This window comes from Diabrotica virgifera, chromosome 4 (assembly GCF_917563875.1).
Source record: "Diabrotica virgifera virgifera chromosome 4, PGI_DIABVI_V3a".
Taxonomy (NCBI): Eukaryota; Metazoa; Arthropoda; class Insecta; order Coleoptera; family Chrysomelidae; genus Diabrotica; species Diabrotica virgifera.
This window is the reverse complement of record NC_065446.1, coordinates 127,251,425-127,276,606: the sequence shown is the minus strand read 5'-3', so window position 1 is coordinate 127,276,606 and position 25,182 is coordinate 127,251,425. Positions and strand designations below refer to the sequence as shown.

At 34.2% G+C, this 25,182-nt stretch overlaps 1 protein-coding gene across 1 annotated transcript in view; it reads left to right on the top strand.

Annotated features, from left to right (window-relative positions):
* LOC114343198 (nascent polypeptide-associated complex subunit alpha, muscle-specific form) overlaps window positions 1-25,182 on the top strand; it is a 122,643-nt gene that overhangs the window by 13,037 nt on the left and 84,424 nt on the right. The window contains exons 3-4 of the mRNA XM_050649313.1: window positions 19,424-19,785; window positions 19,893-20,178. Coding sequence (XP_050505270.1) covers window positions 19,424-19,785; window positions 19,893-20,178 — 648 coding nt within the window. The remainder of the gene's footprint in view (window positions 1-19,423; window positions 19,786-19,892; window positions 20,179-25,182) is intronic.

Below are 25,182 nucleotides of genomic sequence, written 5' to 3'. Positions count from 1 at the left end.
TTTTGATGAAGTGAATTAGTGAACGAAAAAAAAGGACGAAAAGACACGACGTGAAAGTACGTGAACTAGTAATAGGTTATAAAATACCAGTTTAGTATAGGGAAAATATGAACTTTTGTGTAAAATAGGAAAAAGAATATACATATTTAGGGAAAATTGATTGATCTGAAACGTACCATGTTACAGTTAGTTAGGATAGTTAGGAAATTTAATTTTTGAAAATAGTATTAGGTAACCATAAACATTTTTGTAAAAGGGAAAGAGGAGCATCACATTTTAAAAATATGTAATTTTAACAAAACGGGGAGGTATGGTATTATAATATCACCCTGTACAAAAGATGTTTAAAACTCATTCAAAGTCATTAATCCATGTAGTATCTGTTCTTGTATCAATAACCGCAAGTAACATTGAATTGTCATGTTTTGTTATTATTTAAATGTGTATATAAACGTTAACTCGGTCGAGAAAGAGCATTATGATTATCGATGTAGTTGGAAGGTATTCACGTATAGGATAGGTCAAGTTAATATTGTAAACAACTTATGTAGTGAATCATCGGCTTCGAATTAAATATAATGTTATCGGAAAACCTGAGTTTTAATTAATTGGGACCAGAAGGCATAACACCACACTATTTAATACACTTAGTTATCAATTCAATGAGGTTCAGTTGCCAGATAATTGTGAAAATTCTATTGAATATCATTCTTCGTGCTATAATGCTTTGCTTGATTGAAAAAGGGTACCTAAATAAATTATTACTAAAATTGTATAACGTAATTTTTCTCAACTTTCTACACATGAAATATTAATGTAATTAATATGTCACATGGCTAGAAATAATTTGATGCCAAAATAAATCGATTAGTTTAAATTTGAAGTTACGATTGCAATTTATTATGAATTATTGTCAAAAGTGACAGTTTTTCTTAAATGGGAATGTATTCATAGACATAAGGGTAGACAGGGAATACAGTGCAAAAAGTCGATAGGTGTTCTATCTATCTCTTTTAACCAAGCGATCCCGCGCATGTGGCAGACAAAGATAGCTAGATCACTCAATCCATAATATAATTTGCCTGATCTACTAAAAAAGAATTACAGTGACGTATCTAAATGATGTTGAGATAAATCGAAAAATATCGATTGTAATTGATTGCAGGTACTTTTGACATAGAATAATCACCCCTTATTGAAATTTCAAAAATTATTTTTTTAAATTGTCCGACTACAAAATCTACCCCTTATTTTTTTCCGACACAGTCATTCTTGGTAAGGAATAATTTACTTAATTAAATTTCGTCTTTGTCGGAAAGCTATTTATCACCAGCATTTTTGTCTATATCTTCATCATCATCATCATCAACCCGTACGCGTCCACTGCTGGATATAGGTCTCCCTCAGCTCTTTCCATCTTTCTCTGTTTTGTGCGGCTTGCATCCAGTTGCCGACAATACGTTTCAGATCGTCAGTCCATCTGGTTGGTGGTCGTCCTCTGCTCCGTAGTGCTTCTTCTCGTGGCCTCCACTCGACAATACGTTTTGTCCATCGGTTGTCTGACAATCTGGCGACGTGTCCTGCCCAATTCCACTTAAGCGACGCGATTCTTTCGACGGCGTCCGCTGTTTTTGTTCTACGACGTATTTCTTCCTTTGGGATTCGGTCCCTCAGGGAGACACCCAACATCTGGCGCTCCATAGCCCTTTGAGTTATGCGAATCTTGTTCACTACCTTTTTTGTGAGTGTTAATGTTTCCGTTCCATAAGTGAGTACAGGCAATACACACTGGTCAAAGATTTTCCTTTTCAGGCATATGGGTAAGTCCGATTTAAATGCATAGCTCAGTTTACCAAACGCTGCCCAGGCTAATCCTATGCGACGTGGGAGCTCGCACGTCTGGTTATCTCTTCCCAATCGAATTTTATGTCCCAAGTACTTATAAGATGCAGTCTGCTCAATATTCATTCCATCAAGAACAATATTACGATTTAACACCAGATTAGTCATTATTTGCGTCTTGTTGATGTTAATCTTTAGTCCGACCTCTAAGGAAGCGTGATATAACTTGTTCAACATTATTATTGCATCATCCATACGATCGGCTATAAGGACGATGTCATCTGCGAATCTCAAATGACTGAGCTTCTCTCCATTTATGTTGATACCATATTCGTTCAGATCTGCCTTCTTAAAACAGTGTTCCAAAAGGGTTGTGAACAGCTTTGGTGAGATGGTGTCTCCTTGCCGTACTCCTCGCTGTATACAGAATTTATTTGTTTGTTGATCAGATAGTCTTACGCTAGCCGTTGCGTTGTGGTAGATATATTTTATCATGTTAGTATAGCGATAATCTATTCGGCATTCTGTCAATGCTTTTAACATTTTCTGCTTGTTTATGGTATCGAACGCTTTCTCGTAGTCCACGAATATCAGTGCCAATGGTTTGTTGTATTCGGCAGACTTCTCGATCAAGTTTTTTATTACCAGTAAGTGGTCGTTAGTGCTGTATCCGGATCTGAAGCCAGCTTGTTCTCTAGGCTGATAGAAGTCTAACTTAGCCTCCAGTCTCTTTTTGATAATTTTTGTGAAAAGTTTATATATATGTGATAGCAGACTGATAGGACGGTAGTTTTTTAGATCTGTTATGTCACCTTTCTTGTGCAATAAAACAATGACTGCATTGTTCCATTGAGAAGGCGTTTTTCCTTGGTAAATGCATTCGGTGAAAAGTTTGGCCAAAACCTGGATAATTTTATTTCCACCTTGTTTGATTGCTTCGATCACTACTCCGTCATCGCCAGGGGATTTATTATCTTACCTGTCTAGATCTTACTTGTCTATATCTTACCTTGGGGTCTATATCTTACCTGTCTAGAATGTCCGACTACGAAAACTTCCCATTATATTTGTCGGACAGAACTTCCAATTGCTTTTATAACCTTTCATTAAACTCTCATGCAAAAATCAGATTGCTATTCATCACCAACACAATTCCTGTGATGTGACATGTTCTACATGTCGGACTCATCAAAATGCCCAACATTTTTGTCGGACAAACATTTTCTCATATATTACATAACGTTGGCCATCGAATAAACTTAAAAACAACTTGCTATTTTTCACAATCATAACTTGTCAGGACGACACGTTTATCATGCTCCACAGTTAAAACTTCCCCTGTTCCAGTGTTCCCATGCATCAAAGTTTGTCCGACTAGAAACCGTTAAGCTATTAACAAATTTTCAGCTTGCTATTAATCAACTTTTTTTTTCTTACGCGGGATCCAGGTCTATAAATCATCTTACGGTAAGGTTATCATCAGGTTGTATTACAGATGTCTAAAAGATTTAAATCATGTGTTCTAGAAAAATCATCAGCGATGACCGCCACGGTACCCGTAGCCTTACGATGCACAATAGTAAACTAAAAGGGACTTAAACGAACAATCCACCGAGACAATCGAGCTGACGGATTCTTCATATTGTGTAACCACGTAAGAGAAGAGTGATCACCAGGGCCGCGTTTAGGTCAGTTGACGCCCTAGGCAATTCTCTAGTAGCCGCCCTTTAAACATGTACCATTTTTGAGAAAAAAGCAGATTTTTTTATTTAAATATGAATACACTAAAAATGGATTTAAACTACGAAGTTTATATAAATACAACAGAAAAATTATCATTCCAGTTCGATTTCTTTCTTGATTTTCTTTGGAAAAATTATCTATAATGTCGTTATAATTTATCGCCTTTGTTACGTCACTTTCTATTGACAAAATCGACAAAATGCTAAGATATTTTCGAAAATGACCTTTCAGCAAGAATGCACAAATAAATGCGCAAACCAATGTCAAAATTAAGGAAAATATCATTCAATCCACTCTTCTTTAAATATTTAGATATATCATTTTTTTTATTTAGCTAATGCCTCGACAACTAATGGCCATTGGCATGGTCGGTACGGTGAATTTTTGCAGTTAGGTACCTAGTGCCATGTGTAGTGTGTGTGTTGAGTAAGTGTCTTGTTACTTTGCAAAGTCGACGTCATTGTCTTTGCAAAGAGACGCTAATTGTATCCGAACGTCTGCGGTCCCTCCGGTGAGTACCCACAAGGACAGAATCCCACAGTATCCCACAAGAACAGAAACTATTTTCATTTATTAATTTATAATAAACGAAAAATTCCTGACCCTGGTGAACTCACGACCATTCGGACCTTTTCATCCAAAGGTAGGCGCTCTTACCACTGAGCCACAAAGGAGGTTTAGATATATCAATTATTGGTGATTTTATTGTGGTATTCAAATGATCCTTTTAAGTGAATGCATTCATGTATGAATGATGTATCTAGGTCGTCTTTATAAATTTGTATCAGATTTTCAGCTTCTTTAATAATTTCTTCATTGTTTAATTTTGGCAAATCTATTATAGCACGAAGACATTGATAAATAAGTCGATAAGATTCCAGACGTCTACTCAGATCTCTTATCAGAGTGTCGATTTATAGAATGTGTGGATTTTCATCTCATCACTAGCTGAAAAGTTTGTTCGACGGCACCCTCGTCAAATCGAATTTTTATTTTTCTATTTGTTATTTCTTTATATGATTTATTTGGGCACAATTTTTTGGCTTCCACTTCATAAATGGCAAAATTATTTCTGATTGAGGTAAAGTAATTTGAAAGAGCTTCATACTATTTAACGACAGAACCCAGATCCATTGCAGGACTCTGGACATACTTAATGGATAGGTTCACTCTTTCTAAAATATGTTGCCAAATGACAGCTAATAATGTCATTTCAAAAGTGTCCATTTTTTCAAATATAGAAAGTGATTGATGTTTCTCAGCTGCAGTTTGACATTCGTCTTTGAGATATTAAAAAGGGCAGTTTTTATTTCGCTGCAGCCAGTGTATAACGCGTTAGTTGCGTCCGCCCTTGCGGACCATCTAGTTTCACTAAGAGATTTCACAACAGGTGATTTTAAGTTGTTAGTCAAAATTGTCCATCTCTATATGTGGAAGCCGAAAAACATGTATATAATTCTTGTAAAAAAATGAAAAAGGAAGTAGCGGTCAGACAGGATTCTGCTGCTAAAGATCCTACCAAACTGAGAGAATGTCCAGTGTACGTACTCAGCAAGTTTATTGTGATTTTTTTTTCTGGCCTGCAGTCCTGAATATTTGCCAAACATATTGGATGCGTTATCATATGACTGGCCGCGAAAATCACTTAAATCAATGGTACATTCCTCTAAAGTCGAAATCCCTGTCGATTCCAAAGCAGCAGATTTGTGACCTTAAGATGGAATATATTTGGAACATATTTAAAAATCTTTAAGTCGGCATATCATCACCACGTCACCAGAAACATACCGAACTAAAAATGCTAGGTGATCACCATGCGACACGTCTGGTGTCGAATCAACTATTTATAGTATGTTTCTTGCTTTAATTCGCCAACAATCGTTCTTCTTATTTTTCTTCCCATCTAAACTATTAGTTCCTCGCATATACTGTTTGACAGATAATTACAGTTCCCTTGACCAATATTTCCACATTTAGTAAGGTGCTCGCGTAAAAAAGGATCAAATTCTGATATAAGTACTAAGCAACCTAAAAAGTTACCGTTTTGAACTGATCCTATAACTGAATTATCTCCTCTAATGGCAAGTCCACTTGTGGCCAGTGTGCCAGTGTAATTACTGTTGCAACAACACGTTGCAAAACGTTGCGCCAGTATTGTACTTCGCTTCTGAATGTACTTGTTATGGAACAGTCTATTCTGTTTTTTAATTTACCTCGATTGGATTAACTCAAGATATTTGCCGTGTGGTCCTTTGAATCTTCATATTGTTTTAATCTGACGCCAGCATTCTTCTAGTCATTGAAACCTTGCGCCTGAAATAGACGGCAAGGAATAAAAAATACACTCTTTTTAGATGTAGAATAAAGTAGCCAATTCCTGAACTTCATTTCACCGTTCAACATTTTTCTTGAAAAATGATTCCTTGTTAGGGATCTGTTTATTTGTACATTTTGTACATTTGTTGTTAGGGATGTTTTCTAGAAATTAATGCCCACTTCTATTCCATTGATGGATATACTTAAATGTTATTCGATTTTAATATTTATATATCTACAAATATTTTTTGTAAAGTATTTTTGCCGCCCTTTCATAATTTCCGGCCTAGGCAACTGCCTATATTGCCTAATGGATAAAGCAGCCCTGGTGATCACTAATAACAGTAAAATATTTTCCCTCTAGATAACAGAAATGATTAAAATTTTTACTATTGGGTATGTAAATATTTTTAGTCCCCGTTCATTTAACGCCCATTTATTTTGTACACCCTGTATAAATAATTTTATTAATGAGGAAGACGAAAAGACCCAGATACAAAAATTACTGTAATAAACCAATTGATCATAATTGAAATAAAATAATAAACAATATATTAAATCTAAGTCTCTTCGTCAAAAGAAACTGCTTTCTGGTTATATACTGAATCTCTGGCTTTAACAATTTATAAGCACGGAGACGATGAATATAGAAGAAAGCAGAAAGGATAACAGTCACATATCTACTCTCTTTTCTTCTAGGAAAAGTGCCGAAAGACAGTTTCGAGTACTCAAAAATCTGAGTAAAAGTGAACAAGGGGGAAAGGTAGTTTTTGTTTCTATTTGATTCAGAGTTGGACCACCATCTCCAGATAGCTATTTCTGCATCTTATGCTTCATCGGTGGAGCTATGCAGTCAGAACTCTGAATTAAAAATCAACAAGCCGGCCTTTTAAGGGAAATCACCGCGATGCAGTAGATGGAGATGGTGGTCCAACTCTGAATCAAATAGAAACAAAAACAGCCTTTCTTCCTTGTTCATCTTTAATCAGATTTTTGTGTACTCGTAACTGTTTTTCGGCATTTTTCCTAGACAAAAAGTGAGTAGATACGTGACCGTTGTCCTTTCTGCTTTCTTCTATATTCGTCGTCTCCGTGCTTATAAATTGTTAAAGCCGGAGATTCAAGATGTAACCAGAAAGCAGTTTCTTTTGACGAAAAGTATTAGATTTAAAATATTGTTCATTATTTTATTTCAATTATTTTTAATTGGTTTATTACAGTAAACTTTGTATCTGGGTCTTTTTGTCTTCCTCATTTTACTAGATACTGCATCGCAGGCTTGTTGATTTTTGATTCAGAGTTGTGACTGCATAGCTCTACCGATGAAGCATGAGATGCAGAAATAGCTATCTGAAATTGGTGGTCCAACTCTGAATCAAATATAAACAAAAACTGCCTTTCCCCCCTAATTTTGTTAATGTTTATATTATGGAATAGGGAAATGAATAACCTTTCAAATGGGCTAGCATATGACCCCTATTCTCTTTTTAAAAAATCAACGATTACGTCATCACGTCCAAATGGATGACATCACTTCTTCTTCTTTAAGTGTTATCTCCGCGACGGAGGTCGGCAATCATCATAGCTATTCGGATTTTAGAGACGGCTGCTCTGACCAGTTCATTTGATGTACATCCGTACAATTCTCTCAGGTTGCTCAGTCACGATATTCTGCGTCTCCCCATGTTTCTTTTTCTTTGAATCTCTCCTTTCATAGCCAATTGGAGCAAGTTGGATCCCTCTCCACGTATAATATGTCCGAAATATTCCAATTTTCTTGTTTGGATGGTACTTATTTATGATTTCAATTTCTTTATTTATCTTTCTCAGAACCTCTTTGTTTGTGACGTGTTCTGTCCACGATATTTTCAGAATTTTTCTGTAGACTTCAAGGTCCAAGCTTCCATTCCATAAAACAAAGTCGAGAAAACGTAGCACCTAGCCAACCTATCTCTTAGCTCTAACTTCAGCTCCATTCTCTTGTGCAGAGCACTTTTCTCATTTTATTAAAATCTGCTCTAGCCTTTTCTATTCTGATTTTAATTTCCTGTGGAGTTGATCATTGTTCCAAGGTATGCATATTGGTCGACTCGTTCGATATTGGAACACTTTATGAAGAGATTCTCGTTAGGTATTTATTTGAGTTTTCGATATTCTCATAACTTTTGTGAAAATATCGAATGACGTCACTGCCAAAAAATCCTAATTTAAAAATAAAAATCGTCCATTCACGAAATATGAATTTATTCCAACCTTTACGTGCTCACTGTATAAAACAACCATCAGAACTATATCGTAATCGGGTCTACCCCAAAATCCCGACAGCCAAAATCCCGACAGCCACAATCCCGACATGTTTGATAAGTTTCTTTTTAAAATATAATTACATTTATTTCTTGTTTTTTGTTTATGGTCATCTGTTTTTTATTTTTTGTTATTAAACAAAAGTATTTACCATTTAATATGAACATTTTCTAAATAAAATTTCTAACATGGGTATATGAATTAAATTTTTTTTTGCCAATATATAGTCCAATAATATATGTATAATCAAATCCTGAATTGGACGGCGTTATGCAGAAAGCTACCAACCCTCAATAGTGGCAAACTGAGATAATCAAGTTTAAAGTTTTTATTGATTTAAAAAATCTGTAGGATATGTTGCTACTACTTTGTAACTTTTTTTTAACTGTGGATAAATATTTTGGTATTTACTACATGTTTAAATATTTTAATTGTAAATTAAAAAGAGAAATGGCAAATTTTTGTGGATTGGTAGGTTTCTGCATTTTGCAAACTGGGAAATTAATACCAACAATATTAAATAAAAACAACAGTAAAGTTAGAAAAATTATTTTTATTTACAGGAAAGTTAAGGATATGAATATTTAACGTATTGATTTAATAAATTTTAATCTGCTTCATCCACTTCAAAATCTAGATTGTACCCTTCAACATTGACATTGTAACCCTCAACGTCTTCAGTTACATTGGCACCCTGCAAATTTTGATAAAAAGTCAATGCATCAGCAGGAATAAGGTGCATCATTTCCTTTAAATTTTGTAATTTTGCCTCAGCGATAGGCTTTCCGTTAGGCCACAGTGGTATTAAATCGCTAAAGATTTCTTCGTTAGCAGTTCTACCTCGAGAAGATTTTTTGATAGAAATTTTTTGATACGGTTGCGAAAAATCGTGTTGTTGTATGATTAGCCGAAATGGGTCAGACTTTTCTATTTTGATTGAGCTAATCTTCAACCAATTAATTTTTTCTTTATCTTCGGTCACTTTGCGATTAGAAATTTTTTCTCAATGTTTATTACGCCTAAAAAATTTTCGACGTGCATTTGGGTTACTACCAATGGTCTCTGCTTTCTACAAGAACGCATTACCTCGATATATTCATTTGGGGTATATAATCTTTGCTGTCGTTTAAGTACCGACTCAATATTACTGAAATCAGTGTCGTTGGGCAAAAAACTGTGACCAAAACAGAAATATTTTACGGTAATGCTTTCTAGGTTTGTGCGTGTCCCATGCAAAATTGATTTAAGCATAAGTATTAATTTAATATTTCGATTTTGCCCACCGCAAGAATCACACCAAAGCGTAAGATGTTTGACTTCTGCAGTTAATTTAGTTATAACATGTTTTATAAGGCAAGAGCCTATTTCTTGGGCGCCCCTTCCAGCTGAATCTTCTACCCAAACGTAGCAGTATTCTCTATTTTCTTTAGCACTGTGTATTCCTGCATTATACACCCACAACTGACACTTATAAAATACGATGCCTGTAGGTATTCTGGGAAGCGGTAGGGTTTTTTCCAAGTCAAAACTTAAACACTTTTGATCTGTTTGTTCAGTCACTATCTTGAAATCATCTCTTCCCATTTTCTGTGCCTCCTCTGCAACTTGCAAATGCTTCGTATGTTCCTGCTTGAACTCTTCTTTTTTTTCTTCATCCTTTTCATTATCTATTTTCATTTTAAAAGTATCGCAAGCGTTGCAGGTGTCTTTTTTTAAAGGCTTTATTTTCAAATTAAATTTCATGTAGAATATGTTCTTGTATGAATGACATTAAGCTTACGGGATTGGTTTCTTCCTGCTTGTACATGTCATACATTTGTTGTAAAGTGATACCAAGTGGTAAATATTTCACCTCTGCTTGTTCCCGACGTGTTCTCAGATGTGCTGATTTGGACGGCAACATTTGGCGGATTTGGTCCTACTACGGTTTCCTCATCACATTCGTAAAATATTTTATCTAAAATAAACATATTTTATTAATGCGAAAGTGCTGACGCATGTTATGATACATAATACCGATCGTAATGGACAACCAGGCCCCATAAACAAAACCAAAAATATTTACATATTTTAAGTACCTAGGTAAACAATTTGATTACCTAATTTATTTAGTCTAGTTTGTTTAGTTACAGTCCATCAGTATAGGCTTTTGTACCAAAATTTGGAGGATAAAAATTAAATATTATAATAATATAAGATACTTGCCTGAATTTTCCTGTATTGCAAGAGCAGCCTTTGAAATCCTAACACTTCGATTACTGTACATTATGCTAAATAAAAAGTGTACTTTCAACCACTTTTTCACTGTATTCAAAGTTCTTTTTAACTATCTAGACAATCTAGACCACTACTAAAACACATTAAACACGCCGGTAATCCAGTAAACCACACACAAAGCAATACATAAAATTATTAGGGTAGGTTATTATAACTAGAGTTGTAGAGCCCAATATTTGCAGAAAGCTACCAACCCACTTGGATGCAAGTGGCGCTTTATTAAAATTCAACCAAGTGGGTTGGAAGGTTTCTGTAAAATAAAAGTATACTACCAAGTGGGTTGGTAGGTTTCTGCAAATTAGAATATCAGATAAATTTAATATGTGGCTTAGCATTTTTATAGTTTTATATGTTATATATTAATCTAGAGATGGTAGGTTTTTACAGAATGCAGAACTCGTATTTTGTTGTCCAAATATGCATCCAACCCAATATTTGATATATTGAGGGTTGGTAGCTTTCTGTATAACGCCGTCCAATTCAAGTTTACTTTCATATAATATATATTATCATGTCACTTACAACCTTCCATTTCAGTAAGTATAGCTTTTATATTATAAAATGAAGTATTTAAATAATTTTTTCTTTTGAAATACATAATAATTAGTACCCGTACTTATTAGTAAGTAATACTTTTTCAATTTCAATACTCTATAATATGATTTGGTATTGCATTTGAAAAAGGAAACAATAAATATTCAAAATGTAGTGGTTGGAATTTTTACTTATGCGAGGATTGTTGCATGTCGGGATTTTGGCCTGTTATGATTCTGGCGTGTCGGTGTTTTGGCCGTCGGGATTTTGGCTGTCGGGATTTTGGGCGCCACAGATCGTAATCACATTGTAGCCGATTTGGGTACTTTTGGTTTACTTTATATCTTTCAGAGAAATCCTCATTGACCATTTATGTTTTTGTTTTTATTTTGTCTATTGTTAGTTTTTAGTAGTAAATAACCTTACAAGTGAACTTTAACCCTTAACTACAGACATCCGGTATTTTTTACCGGCGGGCATTCCCAAAATGTGGATTTCGTGGTAACCTCACAACTTACAAGTTCATGTGTCTCTGTACCTCTCGGGCAGTTTGTATAACAATGCTAGTCAAAGCGTGTATTGTGTATTGTCAATATTTTCTTTTCTGGTACACATCAAAAATCTTAACCGGTAAAAATTACCGGATGTCTGTGTTAAGGGAGTATTTTTATATGAGTACTATATTTGTAAATCTGAAATGTTTACATTATTTTTTTGTGCTTTTGGGGAAAAAGTAAAGAAATGGACTGTGGAAGACATCCTGGACCTTCAATGAAGGTTAAATTTGAAGATAAAAATTTTGAGGCCACTTTGCAAAAATGGAATTGCCATTTAATTTTATTACAATTTTACCCCTTGCAGATTTTTTCATGGATGTAAAAAATTTTCGTGGATGCTATTTTATATTTCCTTTGTGATTCTATGTTACGTTTATTTGTTAAAAAAAAGTTTAAATTTTTGTCCATAGCATTTATGGCCGTTTGTTTCAATAGACCAAAAATGTTACCAAAATTCTGGTTTAATAGATTATTCTTCAAAAATCTTGTATTATATTATTAAAATCACTCATTTTACCATTTTTCCCATATCTGGAGACTCCATAAAACACATAATGCAAAACGTTTTTGTTTTTTATTATTAACTTTATATTTTGACTCTATTTTATAATGACCGGTAAAAAATACCGGGAGTCTGTAGTTACGTGATAATATTGGGATGTCTGTAGTTAAGGGTTAAGGTATGATTTACCAGTTTTTGGTTGAGAAATTTAATTACGCGTCATTTCCAATTGTTAGTGATTTTTAATTCCGTTTCTGACACCAAAGATATTGTTACACGCTTCAAGTACTGGCCTAAGTTTGACCGAAAGTTCAGACAACGACTACACGCAGCAGACGGCAACTTCAAACGTCAGTTTCAGTTGTCGCCGTGACGGGCCTCACTACTTTACACTATTAATTTGTATGAGACTGATTCCGACATTTGACTGCAACTGCTGTCCGGCAGAACGTAAGTTGCTAATAATTATATAAATTAATAGTGCAAAGTAATGACGTCTGTCATGGTAACAACTGAACCTGCCGTCTGCAGTCGTTGTCGGGATCGTACTTTTAAGGTAAGGTAAGACAGAAACTGCAGACAGTAGTTGCAGTTGTCGGCGTGACAGACGTCACTACTTTGCACTATTAATTTATATGAAACTGATTCCGACACCTAAGTGCAATTGCCGTCCGGCAGAACGTCATTTGCTAATAATTATACAAATTAATTTTGACTTTGATGCAGTGACACACACCAGGCGCTCTTAAAATTTTCGTTGGAGCGGCGTTCCCGCGACCCATCCTAGAAACCATATGTCGCCCAAGCGGTTTTGCGACTTCGACGGCATATCATATATGCGTGTTTCGTGGTACAACCCAGACGTTTGAGCTGTTTTCTAGAGAATTTTGTTGTGAGTGTTGCGAAATCTGGTTTAATGATGGAAATTACAGACTCGAACTATATTTTTACTTGAATTTTGTACTCCCATATCAAATTATTTTTATATGGGACTCATTGTATTTTTCATTTTTTTATCTTATAACTTAAAGGGCAACTTAATTAGGTACATTTCTATCTGGAAGAAAAGTAATCTACTAAATAAATTATTTTTCAAAACCTTTGAACCTAATTTCACAAACAGTCAATTAGAATTTTCAAATCTGTAACCATTAACCAGTTTGACTCGACTTGAGTTATTTGTCAGAAGGATTGACTTTAATAAAAATAAAATTATTGACTCCATAAAAATAAAGATAAAAAACAGTTATCTTACCTTATTTATTATTTTATTTATTATGCTCTACATGCCTTGTATTTACAATTTTACATAATACAGTTTATACTAATAACTTATAAATATAATTTTATTTGATGTCTATTATGTAAACATTGCTGAACCATGGTTCTCCACTATATCCTATTTTTCGCCTTCTCTTTCCAGTGTATAATTTCCATCGATACTATATTATATTCCTGAAACTTTCTTGCGCTCTTTTTCTTGGTCTACCTCGTCTCCTAGTCCCAATTGGTCTTCGTAGCAGTACCATCTTTGGCATTCTTTCCTTATCCATCCCCTCGACATGACCTGCCCACCTGATTATTTATGACTTTGTGTATCTTGTTATACTTGGTTCCTTGTAAAGCATCCTTAATTCTTGATTGATGCTTCTATGCCAGCCGTCTTCTCTATCTGTATTCTTTCCCTTAAAAATAGCTCTCAGTATGTTCCGTCCTCAACTCTCTATCATTTCTTCTGTTTTATTTAGCACCCATGTCTCACATCCGTAGGTGACTGTTGCTCTTATTACGGGTTTGTATATTCTGGTTTTCGTCTTTCTCGATACGTACTTTGACTTTATTTTGAATAATTTTTTTGTTAATATTAATTTGTGAAACATCACTATTTCCCAATTAATGGGGTATAATAGAGCGGCATCAATTTAACACCTGTATTTGCTCAGTGGCGTACCATAGAATAGACAGCCTCTTAGCGTTATAAATAGTTTTTCTTAGGTGATATGCTTTCACCCATAATGGCGTTATTTCTTGAACATGGCTCTTTAACACATACTACTAACTCCTGAAAAGATTTTTTAGACATTCTTGTAAAATTAAAAAAACTTCTCTGGGCCTTTATTATATTAATTTCGTTATATAATGTGTAAAAAATTCCTTATACTTTCGTTATTTTATGATAGAATATATCCAATATCTGCGTTTCTTTTTTTCTTTAATCTAAGGTAAAGTAAACTTGCATTTATTTAAAAAGACAAATCGTCATAACTTTGAGACATCGTATCGTACAGCAGCCAACACGCGACTAAATTTGGCAACAACGAAATACAAATACTTTAAATCGTAGCATAGCTGCCGCTGTTACACCGTGCCATGTGTTTTAAGCTGCCTCGACGTCAACACGACGCTCGCCGCCTGGTGTGTCCTTGCTCTAAACCACAGTATAAAGAGGGACAGTAAAACCACTTCTCTGTCGGCATTTTGATCTCAAGAAGTTATACCGGCAGTACGCAATTGATAATTCACCAGTGATGGATGCGGGTTTTCCCTGTTAAAACCCGTATGTTTTTATGCGACTAGCCTTGCGAGAGTGGGGCAAAAGCGACTAAGAGCATTGCGCAGTCGCCGTGCGCGACTACAAATTTTACTTCCAATTTTTCGGAGAGTGGTTCTACTGTCCCTCTTTATACTGTGCTCTAAACCGAGACAATTTCCCAGCTGCCACATAAATTTCGCGTAAACAATTTTTTGTCTAATTAGCGACCGTAGTAGAAAAGTCTAGATGAAGTTCTTTAGTAAATAACTGTTCTTTTGTTATTCTCAGGGCCGGCGATAACGGGCCTGCAAGGGATGCACTGCAGGAGGGCGCCGTTGTTTAGGGGGCGCTATAATGAGCTTTTTTTCTGCTGATGTTACACAAAATACTAATTTTAAAAAACCGAAGGGCCCCTATGTTAGTTTTGCAGGCGGGCACCTTATACCCTAGCACCCGTATTGGTTATTCTAACCAGTTCGTTTAACCTCTTTCCCGAATGTTCGGAAAGTATTTATGTTAGTATAAAATATAAGAAACGATTTTATATTAGAGGACAGTCTAAAAAAATTCGCGATCAGGTATTGTTTTCGAACGTATGTTTTGGCGGTACCTACAGTAGGAAAAATGAAAGAATACCCATGAACGAACATATAAAACACGCTGTATTTTCCTGTCACCGTGACACACAAAAAATTGGCCAGCGCAAGTACATGTAATAATTATTGTTACATGTACTTGCGCTGGCCAATTTTTTGTGTGACACGGTGACAGGAAAATACAGCGTGTTTTATATGTTCGTTCATGGGTATTCTTTCATTTTTCCGACTGTATGTAATTTGTTCTTGTATCTAATATTAAATATGCATTAGCTATTGTAATCCAAGTAATGAATTTTTACAGAATGGATCGATTTGCTTGAAAATTTGAGGCTAAGTAACCAATAATCCAAGGATAATAATCTATATGATGCCGAAAGGTGCTTTTACCATGGGGGTGGTTGCCACCCCATCTCGGGAATGGAAATTTTTTATTATATTTTGACTGCAAAAGTTGGTAAAATCATTCATTCTAAGCAAAAAATGTTCTATACATTTTTTTGAAAAAATTAATAGTTTTCGATTTATTCGCTATCGAAAGTTTTAGTTTAATATCGAAAAAATCAATGTTTATAATCAGTTTTCTGCTAATAACTCAAAAAGTTTTTATTTTATCTAAACAACTTTACTTAACAAAAATGAACCTTGTGAAAAAATAAACAAAACGGTTTTTTTATTTTCTTTAAGGCCAATAGTAATCGAGTTATATTTTATTATATGTTAGCTGTTCTTCGTCAAATGCTAAATATTGTAGTTTCAAAGTCAAAAGACGGATAAACTATGCATTTTTCGAGGATGGCTTGTCCAAACTAATTTAAAGTATTTAAAAATATCTATCTCCAGAAATACAAAAAAGTCTCTGGCTCAAAAATTAAGCGACTTATGATAAAAAGAATGTTAGTACCTATTATTTTCAGCGAAAAAGTGATTGAAGATAACCTCCTAATCACCGCCCTAATTAAAATTAGTCATTTACATTGTTTGGTCTTCTTTATTTATGTAATAGGTTTGTTCTAGCAAACATTCAAACTAGTCAGAAACCATCAGCAAACAGTTGGTCAGTGAGAGAACATAATACAGTCACCAGTGCTATCCCCTCTACTCGCGCTGGTCCGCTATTCGCTGATGGTTTCAAACCGTTTGAAACTGATGGTAGAACAAACTTATTATTAATAAGTTCTAGAAGTTTGGCCGGGTTAGAATGATTAGTTTTTAAAAAAGTGGAGTTAAAAGCAAGTAACGAATTTTTGTAGTTTGGTAAAAAATGTCCTTTTCTTCAGAATAGCAAGATTAACATCAGAGATACGAAAAATGTTTTTAAATGAAATTGTAGTTTATTTAATTCCCAAAAACTTTGTTTGAAAAATTTTTTCTGCGGCAAAAATTGAGTGACCTATTGACAATTAAAACTTGTAATAACATGCAAACACCACCTTGACTAACCCTTTCAAAATCACCTATTTTTGCGACTAAGGTTTTCAAAAGGGTTTAATATTAATAGCCTTATATATCTTATAAAAATCTACAAAATTATTTTTTACCAAACTTTCTAAGATAAAAAATAAAGAAGTTACGGTTAAAAAAATCAATATTTTTTTGAAAAAACAATGGAGAAATCCAATTTGAGGCACAATAATGTAAGTTAGCGGTGTTTTTAATCATTGGACTTATTCAGTCTTCTTTATTTATGTATTATTAATAGATTCTAGAAGTCTGACTGGCTTAGAATGATTAGTTTTTAAAAAACTGGAGTTAAAAGCGAATTTTTGTAGTTTGGTGAAAAGTGTCATTTTCTTCGGAATAGAAAGATTAGTATCAGAGGTACGAAAAAATGATTAAATGTGAAATTGTAGGTTATTTAATTCTCAAGAACTTGGTGTGCAAAAATTTTTTCTATGGCAAAAATTGAGTGAATCGTAAATGAGTACCTATATAGAAAACATTGATATTTTCGATATTAAACTAACACTTTCGATAGCAAATAAATCGAAAACTATTAATTTTATAAAAAAAATGTATAGAACATTTTTTGCTTAGAATGAATGTTTTTATTAAATTTTGCGATCAAAATATCATAAAAAATGTCCACCCCCGAGATGGGGTGGCAACCACCCCCATGGTAAAAGCACCTTTCTGCATCATATAGATTTTGATCCTTGGACTATCCACTACTTATTCTTAAATTTTCAAGCAAATCGATGCATTCTGTAAAAATTGCGAGGTGAAAAGCTTCGGTTCCTGGACTAATATTAGATTTTGTATATGCGAATAGCTAAATCAGTGTAAATATAAATAAGTTTGTAATTAAAGGATATAAATTCAGTGTTTTTATTTATTTAAATGTAAGTTAGTAAAAATAATAACAAAAACAATCGCATAATAATTAGTGCCAAATATAAATCAGTAAAGTCACTCACGCGTAACCATATAATTAAAAATATTAGAAATAAAATATATTTAGTATCTTCGCGCAACAGAATGAATAATACAAGTATAACAAATTATTAATTATAATGGTCACACTTTAATGAACTAAAACAATGAACAAAAAAGTACACCTACAAACGTAAATTAACCATAAAATTATAAAAAAAATATCTTTAAAGGGAGATTTTTCTCCCATTTGTAGATTTTAATTATTATAATTATGAGAAACAGAGTGGTATTGGTTTTATGTATTATAGTTTCATGTTGTTCAAAGGGTAAATTTTTAACTTTAAACTTATTCAGTAGCATAGTATACATAGAAAGTAGGTGTCCGTTATCTAAGATTTTTTTTTATTAAGAGTCTTATTTAAACCAATATTTTTCAATGCAATTTTATTTTTCTTGAGTCTAGTGAATGAGAAAACTATTTTTTCTGTTTTGTGCATTTTTGTTAATGTTTATATTTTTCTTCTATCTATATCTACTTTTAACAAACAGCTATTTTTTATGACTCCACAGTTTCCATTTTTTTCCATTCTTTTTCTACAGGCCTCCCCCTTTTTGTTCCGGGCTTTTCAGTCCCATGCCATACGTTTCATATTGGTCCTGCAATATTTTCAATGTCATCGCTTCACCGGATTTTGGGTTTTCCTAGTGATCTCTTTGTTCCATAAGGTTTCTAATTTACTAATTATCTGTTACATCTACCATTCTCGACATGTTCGTTGTGTTCAGCCCTCTTCTATTTCATTGAAGCTACTTGTTAGAATAGCATTTGTGGATTACAATAATTCATTTGATTCCATATAACTCTGGGCCGTATTAGAAGGAATTAATCATGCAAGGATTGATTCTAGATATAGAATACTCCTCAAATACACATACGACAATGCAACTATACAAATAAATGTATCAGAAGGTCTAATAGTAAGCAAAATTAGAACGGAGAGGGAAGTTAGACAGGGAAACACTATCTTTCCAAGAACCTGAAAAAGTCGGTTTAAAAATGAACTTAAAACCAATGTGATGACAAATCAAGATATTAAAATCAACTTAGATGGAAGTAAGATCGAAAGTGTCGAAGAGTATTTATACCTAGCTCACACCATCAAACTAGGCAAACAGAATCAAACTGGAGAAATAACTAGAAGAATCCGAATGACTTGGCCAGCAGTAGGAAGACTCAGTGATGTGTTGAAAGACAAAAAGATACTAGTAAATCTAAATAAAAGGCGATGACACTTACAGAGGTATCACGCAATAGATTGAGAATGACACAGAGGGCGATAAAACAAGCTATGCTACGAGTATCTCTGAGGAAACATATACAAAATGAGGACGACCGTGCTCGCGTGATCTTAAATGTACAATGTTTCTCGTCTACCTTTCGATGTTTTGTCGTGCCACGTGTCCTAACTAGACCCATTTCATTTGCGCAATTCTACCAATTACGTCTTCCACCTTCGTTCACATAAACGATGGCTAGACGACATCAAAGCAAAAAATAGGGAAAAACTGGCACCAAATAGCACAAAGCAGAGAATAATGGAGAACTCATTAGGACGTCTTTGTCCAGAAGTGGGTGCAAACAGGCTGAAGAAGAAGATTTGTTCGAAAACGTCTGTTACTTTTGATCTTCCACTAATTGATAAATTAATTTATTGTTCCCAAAGTGAAATGCACAGCATTTATCGTTTCATGACCCTTTGAGATTTCCTCATCTTCCAAATCTGATTTTGTAAATATCTATGTCTGAGGTCATATTTTACATAATACAGCTTTCCAAATGCAGCTCATACCATACAGAATCACCTGCGAGTCCTCCAATCCCACCCGTAAACCCTCCTGAGAGACCTTTAAATCCACAGAATCCATCTGTTAATTCTCGAGACCCCACTCTGAGACCACCTGGTTCAAGTAAATCTCTAGAATTCCCTGCGAGTCCTCCAAGTCCATCTGTAAACCCTCTTGACAAACCATTAAGACCGCAAAGTCCATTTGTTAATTCTGAAGACCCAACTCTAAGACCATCTGGTTCGAATCAATATCCAGAATCACCTGTGAGACCTCCAAGCCAAGCTGCAAACCCTCATGAGACACTTTTAAATCCACAAAATCCATTTGTTAATTATCGAGACCCAACTATGAGACCACGTAGTGTAGATGAACCTGATGTCCAACCTTCAGAAGTTGATGAATAAGTACTACCTATTCGAGCTAATTCTGAAGACTTAACTTTAAAACCTCAAATGAATCTCCAGAATCACCTGCGGGTCATCCAACTCCATCTGTAAACCCTCCGAAGATACATTTAAAATCACAGAATAATTCATCTTTTATTCCACCTTCATTGGTAAAATGTCGCGATGGTGATATAACTGCCCCTTATCCTAGGGACTGTACAAAGTACTATATGTGCCCTTTAGACTTTGTAATTTTCTGCGTAGGTGGTACTCACTATAATCCAGAAAAACGAATTTGTGATTTTCCTAGCAGTTCCGGTTGCCAAACAAATGACCAACCAATACCATTTGCAAAAGCTTCTGGGTAATTTCAGAAAGCGCCTCTGACACCTTCTGAGACACATATGTGTGCGTGAGATTCCAGGACTAGAATATAAATATGAAACTTTTATATTTTAACGATAATTTATTTAACAATAAAAAATACTAACCATTAGAACAAAATAACTACACCTCCCAAAAACCAAAATCCTGATATGGTCCTTTTCATGAGCATTTTTCAGTGCGTCACAAATGATAGAAAAAAAGTTAAGTCCGTGATAATACACATTTATAACATTTATTATAACATGAGATTTTAGTTAAGTCTGACAGTTGTCACATTTTATTTGCAATTTCGCATAAAAACAAATCAATTGTGTTTATTGCATTTATAAAATGGTATTTTCTTTGATTTATATAGTCTTATAAATAGTCCTGTCGCCAGGGGGGGTACAACGGCCTCGTTAATTCAGATGGACTTACTCAAGTTTTTTTATGTATTTTGACCCGTAGAACACGAATTTTTTGGGTAACAGTTGATCCGGATGTCGATAAGATTGTTATAGACCAAGAACTTGAGGAATCAAATAACAGCGATTTTTGGCAAAACAAAACAATATTTTGTATTTTGTGGGCCATTTTAAGTAAAAAATATTTCTACAAGTTTTTTCGTAGGATGCACAGTTTTCGAGATAAACGCGGTTGAACTTTAAAAAAATCGAAAAATTGCAATTTTTGAACCCGAATAACTTTTGATTAAAAAATAAAATAGCAAGTCTGCTTACCGCATTTGAAAGTTTAAGTCAAATTATATCGGTTTTGATTATTTGCATTGGTAAAAATTTATTTTTTTATTGTTTAACAAAGCTATAAACACGTAGGGTTTCCCGTGCTTTTACATGCGTTTTAACGCATGTAACGTAGAAATAGTCTTGATTGCACTAGTACCTATTCTACCTACTCGTTCGATTTTAAATGAGAAATCATAGAAACATCACTCACGCACTAGTTGTTTGTAGCTTTGTTTAACAATAACACAATAAATTTTTAGCAATGCAAATAATCAAAACCGACATAATTTGACTTGAACTTTCAAAGGCGCTAAGCAGAATTGCTATTTTATTTTTTAATCAAAAGTTATTCGGGTTTAAAAATTGCAGTTTTTCGATTTTTTGAAAGTTCAACCGCGTTTATCTCGAAAACTGTGCATCCTACTAAAAAACTTGTAGAAATATTTTTTGCTTAAAATGACCCAAAAAATACAAAATATTGTTTTGTTTTGCCAAAAATCGCTGTTATTTGATTCCTCAAGTTCTTGGTCTATAACAATCTTATCGACATCCGGATCAACTGTTACCCAAAAAATTCGTGTTCTACGGGTCAAAATACATAAAAAAAACTTGGGTAAGTCCATCTGAATTAACGAGGCCGTTGTACCCCCCCTGGCGACAGGACTAAAATTGTACAGATTATATTCGTAGAAATATTATACAGGGTGTCCAGAAACTCTACCGACAAACGAAGACAGGAGATTCCTCAGATAATTTTAAGACAATTTAACCCAATTCACTTAGCCCGAAAATGCTTCTTATGGGAGCTAGAGCTCTTTGAAGATGGCGTCAGGAAATTAGTTTTTCTTAAATACCTCCAGAACGCTTCTATTTAGAAAAATGAAAATTGGTATGCATATTTACTTTTCAGAGATGAATCGATTCCATTCATTGCAAATTTCTAGTACCGGTCATAGGCGTCCGTTTTGGGTAGAACAACGGGTATTTTATCACATAACTTTTTTGTCCTTAACTTTTATGCATTTTTGACACCGGATTATTAAATTGTGAGGTATTCCAGTACTAAAAGGTACTCTTGCTTTAAGTCGGTAGGACACACCGTTTTCTAGAAAAATCGATTTGAAAGCTTTTCGTTTTTGGAATTTGAAAAAAAATTGAAAGAACTTTTCAACAAAAAAAGAAGTATTTTACCAACATAAAGTAAGAGTAACTCTTAATATTCGAATACCTCATAATTTAATAATCTAGTGTCAAAAATGCTCAAAAATTCAAGACAAAAAAGTTATGCTATAAAATAACTGTTGACCTACCCAAAACGGACGGCTATGACCAGTACTAGAAATTCGCAATTAATGAAATCGATTTATCTCTGGAATATTAATAAATGTACCAGTTTTCGTCTTTCTAAACAGTTTTTTTTTTGAAATTTTTTTTTTTTATTCAACAAGCGAAAAATTTTCAAATCGATTTTTCTAGAAAACGGTGTGTCCTACCGATTTAAAACAAGAGTACCTTTTAGTACTAAAATACTTCACAATTTAATAATCCAGTGTCAGAAATGCATAAAAGTTAAAGATAAAAAAGTTATGCGATAAAATAACCGTTGCCCTACCCAGAACGGACGCCTATGATCGGTACTAGAAATTTGCAATGGATGGATTAGATTTATATCTTGAATATAAATTCGCGTGCCAATTTTTGTTTTTCTAAATAGAAGCGTTCTGGCCGTATTTAAGAAAAACTAATTACAAGACGCCATCTTCAAAGAGCTCTAGCTCCCTTAGGAAGCATTTTCGGACTAAGTGAATTGGGTCAAATTATCTTAAAATTATCTGAAGAATCTCCTGTCTTCATTTGTCGGTAAAGTTTCTGGACACCCTGTATAATTCGTAAATAATTTTTTTCGATTAAAACGCCATCTGTCGACAACTAGAATAAATGTTACAAATGTCTGTAATCACCGACATGCCTTTTTTCTGTCACATACAATTTAATGCGTTAGAAAGAAATCGAAAAACTGTGACGCACTGAAAGATGCTCATGAGAAAAAGATTATCTATATAATAAGTAATATAATGAGCTAAAAAAGGAATAACGAAATATATACAGTGTGAAAGGCATTTATGAAATAAAATTATTTCTGTCCTTGTTTAAAAAAATTATAAAAGACGCTGGGACCCGTCGATAAAATTTTTATAAATGTGCACTTTTTAAACATTTTACATGTACAGGGTGATTCATGCAAGTCTAGGAAAGTCCATAAGCTTTATTTTTAATGGACGAGTCTGTTTATTTTTATATTTTAAAAGCTGGTTAACAACCTGATTTCAACGAACCGTATCATATAGGGTGTACCTATTGTAAATAATAGAGGGTGAAATTTTGAAATTATAAAGTATGGAAACCATTTATGAAATAAATTTGTTTTGTCCACATTTTAGAGAATTATAAATAGTACTGGTACACGTCAACTTTTAAATTCAAATGAGTGCTTTATAAACATAAATTTAAACATACAGGGTGACTCGGGCAAGTATAGCATAGTCCATGATCTTTAATTTTAATGGATCGCCCTGTATATTTTTATATTATTAGAAGTTACGTAACAACCTTATCTCAAAAAAAGTGTATTATGTGGGGTCTAGCATGAACAATACAAAGTGAAATTTTGAAATTATTTATAAATGTCGTCAAAACATTAAATACAAACAGACGAAGCAATAAAGCACTAAAATCGGCCTTACCTCCGAAAAAAAAAGACAAGATGGATCTTACTAATTCTTTTTCATTCGATTCGTGAATGCGCCAGGAAACTTTGTGAACCGGAGCCATGATATAATATTGAAAAACTGCATACAAAAATGCATTCTTAAAGTGCATCTCAAACAGACAATAAAAAAATTCAGAACTCGTCAATTATCGGCGGAAATGAGTTCAATTTTGTTACTTGGGGGTTTTTGGGGTCGCTGAAAACGAATATGACGTCAAAAGTGATCTCCGGAGTACATGTTTCCAACAGTACCTACTGTTTACCTCGTCATTAAAATTCATTAAAAAATTAGTCAAAAATCATTACTCGGGTGTTTTTGGGACCGTTAACGACGAATATAACATCGGAAGTGATTTCCGGAGTACCTGGTGCACAGGGTAGCTACTGTTTACCTCGTCTTGTGGAGTTTTCGGCAAAAAATTTATTAAAAAATTAGTCAAAAATAATTATTCGGGGATTTTTGGGGTCGCTAACGACGAATATGACATCGGAAGCGATCTCCGAAATACCTGGGGCCCAGGGTATTCACTTCTTATGGAGTTTTCGGCAAATTCATTAAAAAAATTGTCAAAAATCATTACTCGGGGGGTTTTTGGGTCGCTGACGACGAATATGACATCGGAAGTGATCTACGGATAACCAGGTACCCAGGGTATCTACTGTTTAGCTCGTTTTCTAGAGTTTTCGGCAAATTCAATAAAAAATTAGTCAAACATCATTAGTTACGAGATAAACAGTAGGTACCCTGAGGACCAGGTATACTGGAGATCACTTCTGATGTCATATTCGTCGTCAGAGACCTAAAAAACCTCTAAGTAATGAATTTTAACTAATTTTTTAATGAATTGGCCAAAAACTCCAAAAAACGAGTTAAACAGTGGGTACCCTGGGTACCAAGTACTCCGTAGAGCACTTCTGATGTCACATTCGTCGTCAGCGACCCAAAAAACCCGAGTAATGATTTTTGGCTAATTTTTTAATAAATTTTTTTGCCGAAAACTCCACAAGACGAGGTAAACAGTAGGTACCCTGTGCACCAGGTACTCGGGAAATTACATCCGATGTCATATTCGTTGTTAGCGGTCCCAAAAACCCCCGAGTAATGATTTTTGACTAATTTTTAATGAATTTGCCGAAAACTCCACAAGACGAGATACACAGTAGGTACCCTGGGCACCAGGTACTCCGGAGATCACTTTTGACGTCATATTCGTTTTCAGCGACCCCAAAAACCCCCTAGTAACAAAATTGAACTCATTTCCGCCAGTAATTGACGAGTTCTAATTTTTTTTATTTTCTGTTTGAGATGCACTTCAGGAATGCATTTTTTGTATGCATTTTTTCAATATTATATCATAACTCCGATTCACAAAGTTTTCTGGCGCATTTAGGAATCGAATGCAGAAAGAATTATTAAGATCCGTCTTGTCGTTTTTTTTTTTCGGAGGTTCAGTGCTTTATTGCTTCGACTAAAATCCCAATATGG